The sequence below is a fragment of the Sphaerodactylus townsendi genome, linkage group LG13, assembly GCF_021028975.2.
Source record: "Sphaerodactylus townsendi isolate TG3544 linkage group LG13, MPM_Stown_v2.3, whole genome shotgun sequence".
Taxonomy (NCBI): domain Eukaryota; kingdom Metazoa; phylum Chordata; class Lepidosauria; order Squamata; family Sphaerodactylidae; genus Sphaerodactylus; species Sphaerodactylus townsendi.
Window position 1 is genome coordinate 49,680,862 of NC_059437.1, and position 17,144 is coordinate 49,698,005.

The following is a 17,144-nucleotide window of genomic DNA, read 5'->3' on the forward strand; positions in this document are numbered from 1 at the left end:
TACAACGAATTCTCCAAGCAATAGAGATCACCTGGAAAAATGGCTGCTTTGGAAAGCAGACTCTATGGCATTATTTAAGGTTCTCCTCGCCTCAAACACTGCCCTCCCTAGGCTCTATCCCCGAAAATCCCCAGGTATTTCCCAAGCAGGTATTGGGAACCGTTCCTGACAAATGCCCGCTCTCAATGCTATCTGGTGTGAGCCGCAACTGAATCTCTTGAATGGTTTGATCATTATTGCATTTCTTCACCCATTTCCATAAGGACTTGCTTTCATTGCTTTCATTTCAGCCAACCGCATTCTTTGATGGACTCACAGAAAATGCCTGAAGATAAACCTCAGTGAAACAAAGTCAATGAAGGGAAAACTTCCCACACCCAGAGACTGGGCTCCCCATTCAAAGACAGATATTTTTCAAATTAGTATACTGGCACGTTATTTATAGTTTTGTTATGAAAGAGGCCCATCTCGTCCCGAAAATGTTCGCTTCTCAAAGATAGCATAATTCAGACCAGGATATGGAGGAAAGCCAAGCTGGCTGAGGCTCATTTTAGCAAGCCAGCTAAGACATTTTCCTAGCTTGAGGGAATTTTGACAACCAATGTTTAAATAACAACATTGTTTTCACTTTTTTTAAGGGGGCAAAATTTGCTCACAAACCTTAGCTCCTAGAAAATACCACAAAAAGACAGGATCTGTTTATGAGGCATTTTGCAGAAGCACAGTTTAATGAAACAAACTACAGATAGTGTGATGGTCCAAAACCTGCGCTACTCTGCTAACTATGGCTGTTTCTGCATGGAGGCGGTACTCGACGCCGACCCGACGACGCTGGGACCGTTCGCATGAACGGTCCCAGAAAGAGCCGGGACGACGGCGCCGCAGAGTGCCGAGGTTGCGTCATCCCAATCCATCTGCATGTCCCTCGTTCATGCCCGCACCAGCCGCCGAAGCCCTGGATGGACACTGCCCGGCCCTGCGCGCCTACTCCAGCTTTGCAGAGCAGGGGGGCGTGTCCCCAGGCCCCGGCGATGTGTCGGAGGGCCGGAGAGCAGGTAAGTGAAGGGAGGGAGTGGAGGGGGAAGTGCCTGGAAGCTGCTGCCATTCGCACGGCAGCGGCTTCCAGCCGGCATTTCCAAAAAACCAAGCTGGGGAAGCATGGTTTGGAAACGCCGGCTTGGCGCCGGTCGGGCGGCACGAGGGCAGCGCGGCTGCGATGCAGCTGTGCCCCCTGTGCGAATGGCAGCCTGGGGACGGCGTTTTTGCCATCCCCAGGCCGCCATATTCCGCCCGTGCGGAAACGGCCTATGGTTCAATTGGATCTGAAGTCAGTTTACTGACCGTAGTTAAACTTTACTATGGTTTCACACAGCAGATGAACATGTGCCTCAGTTCTGCCATGTTCCTCATTGCTGCCCTTGCAAACTCTGTGTGTCAGTTATGAAGCAAGTATTCTTTGATGCAAATGGGATTTCATAGAATCATAGAGTTGGAAGAGACCCCAAGGGCCACCAAGTCCAACCCCCTGCCATGCAGGAACACACAATCAAAGCACTCCTGTCAGATGGCCATCCAGCCTCTCTTTAAAAACCTCCAAAAAAGAAGACTCCACCACATTTGAGTGACCACCTGCAAGCTGAGTCCTGGTTTCATAAATTACCCACAATTAAAATAAACTACTGACAGCCAGCCTGGTATAGCAGTTGAGAGCAGTGGATTCCAATCTGGAGAACCAGGTTTGTTTCCCTGCTCCTCCACAGTGGACTCTTGTCTGGTGAGCAGTGGACTCTTGTCTGGTGAACCAGATGTGTTTCCACACTCCTATATTCCTGCTGCATGATCTTGCCATTCGCTTGAGAGCAGCTGCAATCCAAAGAATCACAGATAGCCTGATTCTCAAAAAACCTGTTTCAGGAGAATTAACACGGGGCTTCAGGGGCCGGAACTGTACGAAGCCCCCCCCAAAAAAACATTTTTCCCATTCCCCAGCCTGGGTTTATTGGCCCATGCGGAAGGGGCCAGAGAGTTTTGTTTCTTAATTTGTAACCTTGTACAAACACAAGAAAGAAACTACCTGCAGTCTGCTTGGGTTCACTATAAGAAAATGCAACATTTTCAAGAACCTTTATTAAGCCAGCAGGCAAACAGAGCAATAAAGTTAAGGACTTTGCATGTGCAAGGAAATAACAGAAATGTATAGCAATAAAAATAAGAAGAATAAGAATCGACTAAAAATGGCAGACAGCTGATATTAACTACAGATGAGCAAACCCAATTCTGAGATTTAATGTGCTGGAAGAAATATCCTGGAAAGGTCCGAACTGTAAAATTCTCATTAGAAAAAGTAATTGTCAAAAGGATAAAAGGTAAATGAGAGTTGTTTGTGGGTTCCTATATATTTAATAAGCACGGGAAGGCAAAAAAAAAGAGAACGAAATGCAAGGCTATCATCTGCAAAAATTCCTCAAATAGCTGGAGTTTAATTCATGGGGAGAGGGACGGGGGGATGCCAACTTCACATTCCAGGAACTGTTATTTGCCAAGGGACAGAGGTAGTGCCATCCAAAAACTAAGGGGTGGGTTTCCTTAAATATATACCAAGCAATTCAAGAAGTGCCAGCTGTATTTAAAAAAGAAGAGGTGGATTTATATCCACCCTTTCTCTCCTGCAAGGAGTCTCAAAGGGGCTTACAAACTCCTTTCCCTTCCCCCCCCACAACAAACACTCTGTGAGGTGGGTGGGGCTGAGAGAGCTCAAAGAACTGTGACTAGCCCAAGGTCACCCAGCTGTACAGGCTAACCTGAATTCCCCAGATAAGCCACCCTCCCCAGCTCAAGCAGCAGAGCAGGGAATCAATCACGGCTCCTCCAGATTAGAGTCCACCTGCTCTTAACCACTACGCCACTGCTGCTCCTTAGCCCTAGGCAGCAGAACTGATTGCCAAAGGGAAGGGCATCTTTATAAAGGTAACAATGGAAGGCACTGTCAAGTATAAGCTAAATTATAATGATCCCACAGGGTTTTTTGAGGCAAGAGAGGGCAGAGGTGTTTCATCATTGCCTGCCGCAGTGTAGGGTCAGATCCAGGGCAGTGGTGAGAGGACAGGTGCCCTGGGTGCAGGAAGAAAGAGGGTAATGGTAGGAGATGGGGGAGGCTCAATTGTCTGGAAGAAATGGCTCGTCGTACAGCCTGCGCAGCCATTCCCTCAGTTAGGCTGCTGCTAGGAGGTAGAGAAGGTGCAGACATACATTGTTGTAAAGAGCCAGAAGTTTGGAACCATTTCAGAAATGTTTTAGGGGATTTCGGCAGAAAGGGCCAGTGTCCAATCAGAAACCCACTTTCAAAAAACACTTGGTGGGCCATCAGGAAAAGTGTTAGCGGCTGCCTTCAAGCACCATGCCAGCGACCACTGACCTATATAGTCGTTAGCTCAAAGGCCGCAGTGCCAAGAAATAACTGACGTACCCTACACAAGCCCCTTCCTTGCAGAGATTAAACTGACAAAGATGGTCAAACTCCTTGCAAATGTACAGTGAAAGGCCCCTTCTGCACATGTAGAATAATACACTTTCAATCCACTTTCACAATTGTTTGCAAGTGCATTTTGCTCTTCCGCACAGTCAAATCCAGCTGCAAAGCGCATTGAAAGTGGATTGAAAGTGAATGTGTGGAAGGGGCCAAAGAGCTTCACTTGAACCGCTACACGGAGAGCAGGGAGAGAGCTTAGTTTCCCCACTACACTTTGCCATTATTGTACATGAGTTTGGAGGCTTGTACCAGACGATTCACATTCCACTGCATCTGTTTTTTTCTTTTCATTCAGCAGCACATATGAGCATTGGTACATCCAATCCTCTGCCTGCCCACAGGAATTAAACTGGATAGAGTCTGATGTAAATAAAGTCCAAGATACTGTGAAAATCAAAACTGGAAGAATATCAAGACACCGTCACTAGGGAAAAAAAATCTCAGCCACTATCTCTGTGTATATGTGGGAAGTAATTATTCCATCCCTATCTCCCATGATAAATGACTGTGATAATGCAGCTTAAACAGCCAATGACCTATAAATTACAGCCTCTTGTTGCTTTTACATTATGGTGAGAAATATTCCATGTCCCCAAGGCACAATCCAGATAGTTGGCTTTTGGAAGCAGAAGGGCGTGGCATCAAATCCATCAGCTTTTGATCTAGCATTCTTACACTGCTTCATGTATTTATCTGGCACCTATATCTATACACCACCACCCCTTTCTAACAGGAAAGGATTGCAAGACAGAATAACCGCTATATAGCATCAAAATGCAGTGTAAAAGAACTGTAGTCATAGACCCACAATGTCAGTCAACAATAATCTACTCTGAGCAAGGAGATGGTAGAATATGCCGTCAAGTCACGGGTGACTTATGGTGACCCCGTATGGTTTTCAAGGCAAAAGACACTCAGAGGTGGTTTGGCATTGCCTGCTTTTGAATAGCAACTTGGGACTTCCTTAGTGGTCAACCATCCAAATATTGACCAGGGCCAACCCTGCTTAAAATATGATGTGATCAAGTAAGCCTGGGCCATCAAAATCAGGGTAGCCTGATAAGGACACTGCTTGCCAAAAGCAGGCAAGATGGGGCCATGACGGAAAAGGCCTTGCTACATATTATTGGACCCATGCCCTCTACTTTCTAGGGCTAAATGTCCTCATAATGTCTTAAATCAAAGGAAAGCAACCTTTCAGCTCATGTGCTCAGAACCTCACAAGTTTACTGTCAACAGTACTAAATCACAAGTTCTCGATGGGTCCAGAGCTGCCAAGCCATTCACCGCAGCAGAGGGTTTCCACCTTGATCATGGGGCCAAACTACATATGAACTGGCAAACCTGTGGGCAGATGCTGGTAATAAAGCCCCAAAGGCCCCTTCCGCACATGCAGAATAATGCACTTTCAATCCACTTTCAATGTACTTTGCAGCTGGATTTTACTATGCGGAATAGCAAAATCCACTTGTAAACAATTTTGAAAGTGAATTGAGTGCATTATTCTGCATGTGCAGAAGGGACCACAGGGCTGTGACACCAGGATGCATGTGCACAAGAGAGATGCTTAAGGAACATGATGCAAAGACAGGAGAACATGACCCTCCACTGTCATATCACTTCCTCTGTCAAAAGAGAAAGAGTAGTAAAGATTGGGGCTGAATTTCCCACAAGGTGTCCCTCTTTTCCCCAGTCATGCCCAAAAACATCCTCAAGGAAATCCCTTTGGTTCAGAGCAAATGGGGAGCTGCAACATACAGCCCAGAAGGGTCCCCCAAAACCCCCAAAGCAGAACTTCACCTTATGATTAAGGCAAAGGATAAAAACACAGTTTAAATTCTGAAGAGAAATCCAGCAACTTCGCATCATCGGGTCACAGCTAGTCAAAATGAGACTGGAAGAACCAGCCACTACCCAAATTAATTTATCTCAGCAGTGATTACATGAATGAATACATTTTGAATGGCTGAAGGGGGGGAATGTAACAATTTCCAAACATTTATAGGCTGGGAAAAGTTTTCAGATAGAAGATGCTGTCTCGTTGAATGGTTTGTTGCTCTTAGTTCCCTTTATTTTATCTCGGGTTGCTGCAAGGCAGGACATTTTTAAAAGGTCTCCATGCCTTATCTGAGCTGTTGGCATAAAAAATAAACTGATGGCACGTAAGAAAAGTGGATGTCATATTACCCTACAATGTCAGTTTTAGTGCTTTGTGCTATCTGAAAGGCACTATTTACAACCTTTACAAACAGATCCCATTTAGTATAATGACTAGAGTTTTGGACTACACTGGCATGGTGTAGTGGTTAAGAGTGATGGAGTCTAATCTGGAGAACTGGGTTTGATTCCCCACCCCTCTACTTGAGCAGCGGACTCTTATCTGATGAGATCAGGCTAGCCTGGACTATCCTGGGTCAGGCCTGGGCTGAGAGCAGTGGTGGGATCCAAAAATTTTAGTAACAGGTTCCCATGGTGGTGGGATTCAAACTGTGGCATAACGCCAATGGGACTGGGCGGGGCATGACGGGGGTGTGGCCGGGCATTCTGGGGACGGGGCATTGCTGGGCGGGGCTGTGGCAAGGACGCAGCCACTGCGCTAGCCCTTGGGCAGGAGCTTAAATTTATATGCCCGCAGGCGCAGGCTGCCACGCACGCCGGTGCACCTCCTGCTAGACTGCTTCAAGTTCTGCGTGCTACCTTCGCTTGAGGAGGAGGAGGGTGTAAATCTTAAGGCAAAAATCACGTGGCAAAATCACCAATTAGTAACCCCCTCCCGGCACACACAAATGATTAGTAACCTACTCTCGGGAACCTGTGAGAACCTGCTGGATCCCACCTCTGGCTGAGAGTATATGAACACCCCAGCGAGCTTCCATGGCACCAGTGGGGATTTGAACCTGGTTTTCCCAGATCCTAGCATGCTATTTTATCCACTATACCACACTGGTCTTGTGATGATGCTTTAAGCTATTCAAGTGTTCTAAGAAGGGAGGGGCAAACAATTTTTTTAAAAAATAAATTGAAATACTAACTTCCATCAGAGTTATAATCTTACAAACCTGGTAGTATGACATATCTTTGAGACACTTACCTGGTTTCCATAGGTCTGATACTGCGGAAATACTGGTGCATAGTGTGGTAGAGAAGACCCACGATGGTAATCCAAGCTGGGGGTGGGGGGCAGATGGGGGGGTGGGGAGAGAGAGAAAGAGAGAGAGAAGTGGGAGTGAAAAAGCCATTTTGTTTACATGTCAGTATTACAGCTTGGAGAGAAACAGAACCCGCAATTTAAAACCCCATTGTAAATTGACAGGCTTAGCCTCCGTAAACCCTTCACAGGTCCACTCTAATGGGATGTCTGATTGCTTTTCTAAAAAAAAATATGAAATCCTTGCAGTCATTTCAGGAAAGGAGGAGCAGGGAGAGAGCCAGAGAGAACTTTTCACTTCCGTGTTAATGTAATGAAGCTAAACTGCTAAATTATTAACTCTGTCCATCGTAAAAGCCTGGCACCAACGGGACTGCAGGCAGCTATGGGGCAAACAAAGGTTCATACGTATTTCCTACCCGACACGTTAAAGCCATTCTTTAAAGGCTATATCTCGGCTGCCAAAATATACTAGCTGCCTATTTGTTTTACGTATTTGTTTAGTTCATTTGTACCTCACTTTTTGTCTAAGGGGAACTCAAAACAGTTCACATTGTCCTCCATTTTATCTTCACAACAACTCTGTAAAGTAGGTTAGACTGAGAGTATGTGGCTGGCCCAAGGTCACCCGGGAAGCTTCTTTGGTAGGGTGGGAATTTGAGCCTGGGTCTCCTAGTCTGATATCATAACTGCTCTACAACACGGGTTCTACTAATGAAGTGGTACCACTCCCTGGGAGGGGAGGATTACCTAGGGGCAGTAGTGTAGCACTCCAGGGACAAGGGTGCAACGGCTTGGGCAGAGCTGCGGTGGACGGATGGCTGGGGCGTTCCGGGGCGGGGGCAGGTGCCGCTGCAGCAGGGGCGCAGGGCACATGCAGTTTCCCAGGGTGCAGTTTCCCCTTGTTCTGCCTCTGCCTAGGGGGGTGGTAAGAAGAAGAAGAAGGAGGAGGAGGAGGAGGAGGAGGAGGAGGAGGAGGAGGAGGAGGAGGAGGAGGAGGAGGAGGAGGAGGAGTTTGGATTTATATCCCCCCCTTTCTCTCCTGCAGACTCAAAGGGGCTTACAATCTCCTTGTCCTTCCCCCCTCACAACAAACACCCTGTGAGGTGGGTGGTGCTGAGAGAGCTCCGAGAAGCTGTGACTAGCCCCAGGTCACCCAGCTGGCGTGTGTGGGAGTGCACAGGCTAATCTGAATTCCCCAGATAAGCCTCCACAGCTCAGGCGGCAGAGCTGGGAATCAAACCCGGTTCCTCCAGATTAGATACACGAGCTCTTAACCTCCTACGCCACTGCTGCTCCCAAGAGTCAAGGAGAGGCAGAGGGAACACTGGAAAGTGGCCCCTTTGACCATGTTGTTTACTTATTTATGACTGACCAAACTATGGCACCATGCTGGCAAATGCCACTCCAAGTTTCTGCAGAGTGTTGAAATCTGGTGGAAACTATCAGAATTTTTAGCCCATATAGCAGCAAAGCTTTGGTCAGACCAGCATACAACGTATTTGAGAAATGGTCGTCACTGTGTGGGTTTTTGTTGCTGCCATTTTTCAAGTTTCCCTGAAATTCCTGATTGCTATCCTCCACTACAGACAGAGGGCAAGAAGTTCCGTGATGCATTTCCACCATCACATCTGGGGAAACATGTGGTCATCCAACTTCTCCCCAAGCAAAGAAGTCGACTCCAGATTATTAAATGTGATGATTTAAGACTCCTGCTAAGTGGCCTTTAACCAGAAATTGAGAAACTGGTATCACTTCATCAAGCCCATCCACCGCATTAAGAATTTACTGAACAGCGAAGCAGTTACTACGTAGTATCTAAGATTCTCGGAGAATGATTACCAGGCTTTGAGAAGCTGATATCACTGGATCAAGTTAATCCATTTTGTTGAATAAATTAAACTAATGAGTTTTAACTGGATGTTGAATAAATGTACAGTGCGTGTGGATTTTATTGCTATTACCTTATTCGTGCTCTGAATAAGGATTTTTTACGGGCACTGTGGAGATATTTGTAGAACTAAGGGAAAATCTGAGAACCACTATACTAAAAGATCCTAGGCACTGTGTGGTCTTGCAAGGGTGTTAATTCTCTGTTAAAGATTCCTGGCCACTCAAGTTCACAGATTAAACTAATTTATCTGTGTAGTGTAGATTGGGGTCCCCAACGTGGTGCCTGTGGTACCATACACCCACTGATACTTTTTGGGATGGCAGCCAAGTGTTTTTAGGAAGCGGATGGGGTCAAGTAGGGATTTTGCCCTGCAAGGCTTCTGACCGACAACTGGAGATTTGATTGGCTGTGCAGATTTTTTTAAAACGTTGCTCTGGAAACAGCCACCACCACAGGATCTGCAGGGGGCTGCTAAAATTTAGCTGCGGCCATCACTTTTGTGGCTTATTCCACTTCCTGCAGTGGCTGTTATGTGGCAGCCATTTTGTTGCTGTGTCTACCATTCTGTGTCAGAATTCCAAATGTGCCCCAGGGTCAAAAAGGTGGGGGACCCTTGGGTAGATATTGCCATATGACATGGCATTATACCGAGTCTAATCATTTAGCCCTGTCATACTCACTCAGGCCCGTTCCGCACATGCAGAATAATGCACTTCCACTTTCACAATAGATTGAAAGTGGATTTTGCTATTTCGCACAGCAAAATCCAGCTGCAAAGTGGATTTAAAGCAGATGCAAGGTGTGTTATTCTGCATGCGCAGAAGGGACCTCAGGGGTTCAGGAGTCACATGTAGCTATTTGACATGGCTTTTTGCAGCACCATTATTCAAATAATAAGATGTACCTGAATAACCAGGGGCAGCCATTGCTGCCGTGGTGAGCAACGCAGCAAGATAAGGGGCATGCATGGCCTGGCGGCAAGCTGCAGAACCGGGTGCAATGATTGGCTCCCACTGAAAAAGGCGGGAGGAGCCTGGGTATATCTAGACGCCTTCCCCGGTCCGCGCCCTTCCCGGCGGCGAGAACCAGCAAGGCGTGGTCGTGTGTTTGGCGTCTCGCATAAGGCCTGGAAGGAGACTGGCCTTTTCTTTCCTTTCCTTTCTTAGCTGGATTTTCCTTCTTCCTCAATGGCCCTCCTGCGGCTTCTCTCGCTTCAACCTTTTCTCTTCCTTTCACCTCTTTCTGGGCCGGTCTCGCGAGTCCGCCATGTGGGCCGAAAAGGGCCAAGAGCAGGGAGCCTGCTGCAGAGGGCGGCCGGTGCCATCGGGCAGAGCCCGGCGTGCTCTGCTGAACAGGAGTCCGGGCTCCAGATCTGGCCCGGGGACGCCGGATTCGACGGCCCGGGTTGTTGGGCGAATCGGAGCAGCGGGCGTAGGGCAGCGTGCCGCTGGCTCCGGGCTTGTCTCCCATCAGTGGCGGGGACGGCCGGTCGGGCATGGGGGGACAGTCTCTCCCTCAGGAGAGGAGCCCTCCCCGCTGGTCCTGGGGTGCCGGCCCGGCATCTTCCTCGACCCGAACATGTCGGCCATATATGCACCGATCCTGCGCTTGGTCCGCAACTCCTGGTGGACACTCTGTTGCATCTTCACAAGTCTCCTCGGGCGGAGCTGGTTGACGAAGTCGGGCCCCACCTCGGGGGTCGGGGGCCCTGAGCCCATCACCGGGCCGGGCGGCGGCGCGGGTGCGGGCGCCGGCCGGGGCCTTTCGAGCGGAGCAGCGTGAGGAGCTTCGCACCTTTAGCCACCGGGTTAGCACGCCCACATCAGTGGATCGCGTTCCGTCGGCCCCTCGGGGCTGCCAGGGCAGGAGGAGGAAGCGGGTCGTCAGGGCTGCTCCTCTGTTCCTCCAGGCGATCCCCCCAGCTCTTCGTCGCCGGGTGAGCTTTCAACTGAGGGATGATGATGGCGCCTTAGCAGGCTATCATTGGGGAATTTTGGGTGCTTGGCGGGGGGGGGGGAGAGAGTGCCTGCTCTCCCACCGTGGCTTGCAGGTAAAGCTGCAGGGCGTTTCGAGGCGAAGCAGCCATCCCCCCGGCCCGCTCAGGACGCATCCGGCACCGCCGGGTCCCACTCTCCCCAGGAAGCTCCGGGAGCGGGCGCTGGATGGATAAGCATTACGTGGACATCTTCTTTAAAAAGTTCCCCGGGTGGCAGGAGGGGGAGTTGGGTTGTCGGGCGGGAAGGCCGCATAAAAAACGGAAGGTGACCCGGCAACGGCAGCCGAAGGCGGGAATTTTTACAACTGGCTGCAGGGCTTCACCGAATTCTACTGGCCCTCCTCGGGCAGCTGTATCTCCTGCGGCCTGGCACTCTGGCAGCTCACAGCATGGCTCTCGCATGTGCTGGCGTGGCTCGGGCGCTTGGCTGGGGAAACTTCGCGGCCATCGCTTACGACTTCGCAGGCCATCCATGCTAAGAAGCGCCTACGCACAAGTGCCTTTTCCGCTTGGGACCTCATCCACCACCAAACCTGGATGGTCGTGGTCCAGCCCGCCATGGAGGGGTGGCGGATCCTCCTGTTCTTACAAAACCCGGTACAGAGCCTACCCGGGCGGGTAAGGGAGGCTAAGGGGTTGTGTTGGGAATTAACAAGCAGCTTAAGCCAGCGGCCAAAAAATGTAGATTTGAGCACTCTTGCTCCTTTTGTTCCGCAGCCACAGCAGACGATCAGCTGTCCCAAGCGTGAGGGCGGGACGCCCTCCCTTTCGGGCGAGGTACCCGGTTACCAGCCCGCCAGCCGGCCCCTCCCAACAAAGATGCCGGTGGCCAGGCAGTGCCTCACCGCCCCGCAAAACACCGAGATGTGCCCGGCTCAGCTGCAGTCTCTGGCTCCTACACCCGTTCATGGGGTGCTTTCGTTGGAGTGGCTGCAGAGTTATTCCCAGACTGGGGGGGCTGCGCCGCCACTGCTGGGGGATGGTTTCTCTTCTGGCTTCCGCATCCCATACCAAGGCCCAAGGAGGGCTTACCAAGCCAGCAATCTAAAATCTGTCCGCGATCTCCCTGGAGTGGTGGCTGATAAGCTCAGCAAGGAAATCCAGGCCGGCCGCATTGCTGGCCCTTTCAGTCACCCCCCTCTCCCCAACCTCAGGGTCTCCCCTATTGGCGTCGTGCCTAAGAAAGCCCCGGGGGAGTTTCGCTTAATTCAACACCTCTCCCACCCCCGGGGCGATTCCGTGAATCATTTCATTGACCCAGAGGTTTGTTCGGTCCGTTATGCCACCCTGGACGAAGCCATCCTCTGCATCAGGCAGGCGGGTCCGGGGGCATCCCTAGCAAAGTGTGACATTCAGTCCGCCTTCCGGCTCCTGCCCATTTCCCCCGTGGACTTCGAGCTGCTGGGCATCCACTTCCAAGGAAATTGGTATGTGGACAAGGCCATGCCCATCGGCTGCTCCTTTGCCTGTGCCGCCTTTGAGACTTTCAGCACTTTCCTTGAATGGGCTTTCAGGCAGCGGGTGCCCTCCGGTTTGGTGACCCATTACCTTGATGATTTCTTGTTTATCGGCAGGCAGGGCACCCGGGAGTGTGAGCTGGCCCTTCAGGCTTTCCAGGTCCTGGCCGCCGAGCTGGGGGTCCCCTTGGCTCCCAACAAGACGGAGGGGCCCGCCACTGCCCTCAGCTACCTGGGCATTCACCTGGACACGGTCCTAGGCACGTCGTCACTCCCGGCTGACAAGCTTACAGCCCTTTCAGCCCTGCTCCAGTCCGTTCTCCTCCTCCGAAAATGCAGGGTGCGCCTGGTCCAGTCCTTACTCGGCCACCTTAATTTTGCTTGCAGGGTGGTGGCCCCGGGCAGGGCCTTCTGCTCCCGGCTGGCGAGGTCCTGCAAGTCCCTTGACCATCACATCAGGGTCTCCCGGGGCATGAAAGAAGACCTACAGGTCTGGTTGTCCTTCATCCGAAACTTCAACGGCATCTCCCTTTGGCAATCAGCTTTGGAACCTGGCCTGGAGCTGCAGGTGCACTCTGATGCCTCTGGGGCTTTTGGTTTCGGTGTGTTCTTCCGGGGTCAGTGGGCGCAGGGCCTTTGGCCCCCAGAGTGGCATGCGCAGGGCATCACCAGGGATCTCACTTTTCTGGAGCTGTTTCCCATCCTGGTGGCGGTGCACATTTGGCACAACCTCTGGCTTAACAAACGGGTGCTTTTCTGGTGCGACAACCAGGCAGTGGTGCGTGTGGTAAACAGACAGTCGAGCAAATCGGCACGGGTCATGCGCCTGGTTCGCAATTTGGTTCTCACCTGCCTCACTCATAACATCTCTTTCAAAGCCGCTTTTGTTCCAGGTTTGCAGAATGAGATTGCTGATGCCTTATCTCGCCAGCAGGTGGATCGTTTCCGGCGCCTGCCCCCGGGGCGGAGCCGTTCCCGGCGACAGTGCCGGCGTCCCTCTGGAGCCTTGGCAACGAGACGTCATCACAGGTGTTTTGAACTCGTTGGCACCGGCCACGTGCAGGCAATATGACGGAGCCGTGCGCGATTTCCTGAGCTTCGCTGCGTCCTCCGGCCGCCCGGTCTGCGGTGGGGTGGACACTGGCCTCCTCCTCGAGTATTTGGTCCAGCTCCATGGGCAGGGGATGCACCCGCGCACCATGGGGGTGCACCTGGCGGCATCGCTTTCTACTGCAAGGTTTCCAGTTTTCCTGATGTCACCAAGGCGTTTGTAGTCCGCCGCCTAGTGGCTGGGTGGCGGCGGGTGGGCACCAGACAGAGGGACCTCAGGCGCCCAGTCACCAAGGAAGTGTTGAGGGCAGTCACTGGGGTGCTAAGGCAGGTGTGCGCTTCGCGCTATGAGCGCTTGCTCTTCGCCGCCGCCTTCCACCTGGCACACCACGGGGCTTTCAGGCCTGGGGAACTGGTCGCCCCTACCAGGGATCGACCTTCCAGCACCGCGCTGCAAAGGGAACACCTTGTCCTGTTGGGGGACATGGTCTACGCTTGGCTGGCCCATTCAAAAACCGACCAAGAGGGCCGCGGGGCTTGGGTCACCATGCCAGCCCTACCGGGCGATGCCACCTGCCCCCTCCCCCATCTGTGGCTACGGCACAGGCCTTGGGTGGGTGGCATGCTCTTGGTGCACGAGGATGGGCCCCCCCTTCACCAGGTTCCAAATGCTGGCGGTGTTCAGGGCATGCTTGGCTCAAGCCGGGCTACCGGCCGCGGAGTTCGGCCTGCACTCGTTCAGAATTGGGGCCGCCACGGCCGCGGCAGCGAAGGCAGGGCCCCGGAGGATATCCGCACTTGGGCAGGTGGCGGTCGGGGGCCTTTCGGGCGCATATTCGCCCACACCTGACTTGTTGATTGCCTCCTCAGTGCCTCCAGGGACGCCGCAGACTGTCTGTCGGCAGGTGTGGGTCGTGGGGCAGGGCCTTGTCAACAGGGTCGGGGACTACGCCTGCAATTCCGAATGGGGCCGGCATCTCGGACTCGGGGCGCATGTAAGAATTTCCTTGTTAAGGCAGGGCACATGCTTTGGCATAAGCTAGAGCCCAAGGTCATTTAATACATTTTTCAGCTTGCTACACCGGACCTCCTGGTCATCCACCTTGGGGAGGAAGATCTCCCTGCCAGGTCGGGCCTTGACCTGCGTTTTGCGGTGGCCGCCACGCTCAGGAGCTTTGCCAGGCACCGGCCTAATATGACCTTGGTTTGGTCCGAGATGGTGCAGCGGGCCCATTGGAGCGGAGCGTTGATCCCTCTGCAGTGGACAGGGCCTGCAGAAACGTCAATAACGCGGCCCCCAAGGTGGTGCTTTCCGGCGGGGGAGCGGTGGCATAACACCGAAATCACCTGGGACGTCATGGACCTTTTTCAGCCGGATGGCGTCCGCCTGTCCCAATGGGGCATGGACTTGTGGCTTCAGTCAGTTCAGTTTACCCTTCGTCGGTGGTTAAGATAGAGACAGGCTCAGGCTTGAGGAGCTTGGGCAGTGAGCTGCAAGGGTGGGCAGCTCGTGGCGGGTTTGCAACGGTGTCGCACATCTGGGGAGAGAACGAGCCTTCCGGCTGGGGCTCCCAGGCTTGCGCCCTATGAGGGCCGGGGGGTGGGGCGGGCAGGCTGGCAGGCCGGCAGGCCGGGCCGCTGCCCGACACCCCAGGGAGTGGGGTTGGGTTGGGCCGTTAGGCGGCCATGGGCTTAGCCGGTGCCCGACACCCCAGCAAGCACGGGAGGAAGACGGGCTGGGGGCGGCCTTGGGGCTCAGCCGGTGCCCGTCTCCTCAGCAGGGGCGGGAAGTGTGGAAGCATTTAGGAGTATGATCTCTGGGCTTCCCTTCCCGCCAGTTTCCCATTCATTGGGATGTGATGTGCGACCCGTTTGCCGCCCAGCTCTGATGTAAATAGTTCTTGTTTATATGTTTGTTGTTTAATAAACGGGCTGCGGCCCATTCCTTTCCAGCCTGTCGTTGTGGTGTACTTATTGAGCGAGGGAGTCTCACCATCTACAGCAATAACCACAAGGCCTGTAAAACCTAAATGTTCCTCCAGGCGTATTTCTGAGGCGGCCGTGATACTATGACACTGTGCTGGTCCCCGAGTCTTATTCCCCCTCCCATCCTCTGCCCTGAAAATGGAAACACAAGAAGACGGACAGGCTGTTTTTGCTACGGGCTATTGAGAATCTTATGAGTTTTAATTGTCATCTGGAATAGCTTTTGTATGTTTTTTATGTTTGAATGTTTGAATTATTAATTTTTTATTGCATACACTGTTTGTAATTGTAATTCAACTATGTGCATTTGCTGCCCTGACCAGGCCTTGGCCAAGGAGGGTGGGATATGAAATCCAATAAAGTAAAAACAAAAATACAAACAATAAAATACAACACACACACACACACAGCCCTCTGTTTCAGGTAAGCTCAGTGGGACTTGTGGTTGGCAGTCAGTTCCCATCTTGAAAACAGCTGCAAAAGGAACAGGTAACTGGCAAGCCTCCCTAAGCTGTTAGCATCCTGCCAGGGAAACAAGCGAACCTGACTGTTTTTGACAAAGGGCACAGTTTCTTTGCATGCCAAAGGCCCCAGGTTTAATTCTGGTATTTCCAGCTAAAGGGTCTTGGACGGCATTTATTACCCTCTCTACATATCTGAAGAAGTGTGCTGTGACTCATGGAGGCTGACAGTGAAATGAATGTTTCTTAGACTTTAAGTTGCCCTTGGAGTTTTATCTACCGTATATACTCGAGTATAAGTCGACCCACATATAAGTCGAGGCATCTAATTTTACCACAAACAACTGGGAAAACTTATTGACTCGTGTACAAGTCGAGGGTGGGAAATGCAGCAGCTACTGGTAAATTTCAAAAATAAAAATAGATACCAATACAATTACATTAATTGAGGCATCAGTAGGTTAAATGTTTTTGAATATTTATTTCAAAGAAAAACAGCAAACTAGCTCTGTAAGTGGAAAAGAGGGTCAACAAAAACAATATGGTCTCAACAATAACTTTAAAAGTACAAAAACCTTAGCTCAATCAGCAACCAAGCTAAAACACAAGTGTTAAAATCCTTTAAAATTGGATTTTTGATCAGGGGAGGAATGTTTATGTTAGCAGTACCAACATTTCAGAGTATCTTTAGGAGACCCTCCGGATGATACCACCCAGGTTTGGTGAAGTTTGGTTTAGGGGGTCCAAAGTTATGGACTCTCAAAAGGGTAGCCCCATCTACTATTAGCTCCCATTGGAAACAATGGGGGATGGGCACCCTCTTTGGGAGTCCATAACTTTGGACCCCCTGAACTGAACTTTACCAAACTTGGGTGGTATCATCAGGAGAGCCTCTTGACAAATCCCTGAAATTTTGGTGCCACTAGCCTAAAAACTGAGCTTCCTGGCAGCCGACAAAGTAAAAACCCTAAAATATTTTTTAAAATAACCTCACTCGTGTATAAGTCGAGGGGGGCTTTTTCAGCACAAAAAATGTGCTGAAAAAGTCGACTTATATGTGAGTATATATGGTAACTTAGCAGGAAAGGCCTGTCTGTGCCCAAGTCTCTGGACAGCTGCTGCTGGTCAGCAAAAGTGATACTGAGGCCCCTTCCGCACATGCAGAATAGTGCATTTTCAATCCGCTTTCATCAATGCACTTTGAAGCCGGATTTTACTGGGCGGAATTGCAAAATCCACTTTTAAACAGTTGTGAAAGTGGATTGAATGTGCATTATTCTGCATGTGTGGAAGGGGCCAGAAGAGATTTGCAGAACAATGGTTTGACTTCAAATGTTCCAATAACACTGCTTTTAAAAAACAGCAATCTTGCCCAGTCACATTTCTCAGTCCTTCCCCTTTTCCCAGGTAAATTATTCTCTTACCTTGGACTTGAAAAGCTTCACCGGGGATTGAAATATAACTCTGCCCTCGCAACGGGAAGCGGTAGTGAGACACGTTCAGAAGCTGAAGCGGCTTCTTGATGAAAGAATAATCTGTGTAACAATGCAAATATTTAATACAAACGATATATGTAATATGTAAGATTTGCTACTTGGAGGCATCTAACCCTGCCCACCAGGA

The 17,144-nt window shown here is 50.9% G+C and overlaps 1 protein-coding gene across 1 annotated transcript in view; it reads right to left on the reverse strand.

The window, feature by feature from the left end:
* ADGRD1 (adhesion G protein-coupled receptor D1) overlaps nt 1-17,144 on the reverse strand; it is a 296,498-nt gene that overhangs the window by 243,125 nt on the left and 36,229 nt on the right. The window contains 2 exon segments of the mRNA XM_048515018.1: nt 6,621-6,696; nt 16,946-17,056. Of these exon segments, the coding sequence (XP_048370975.1) occupies nt 6,621-6,696; nt 16,946-17,056 (187 nt within the window).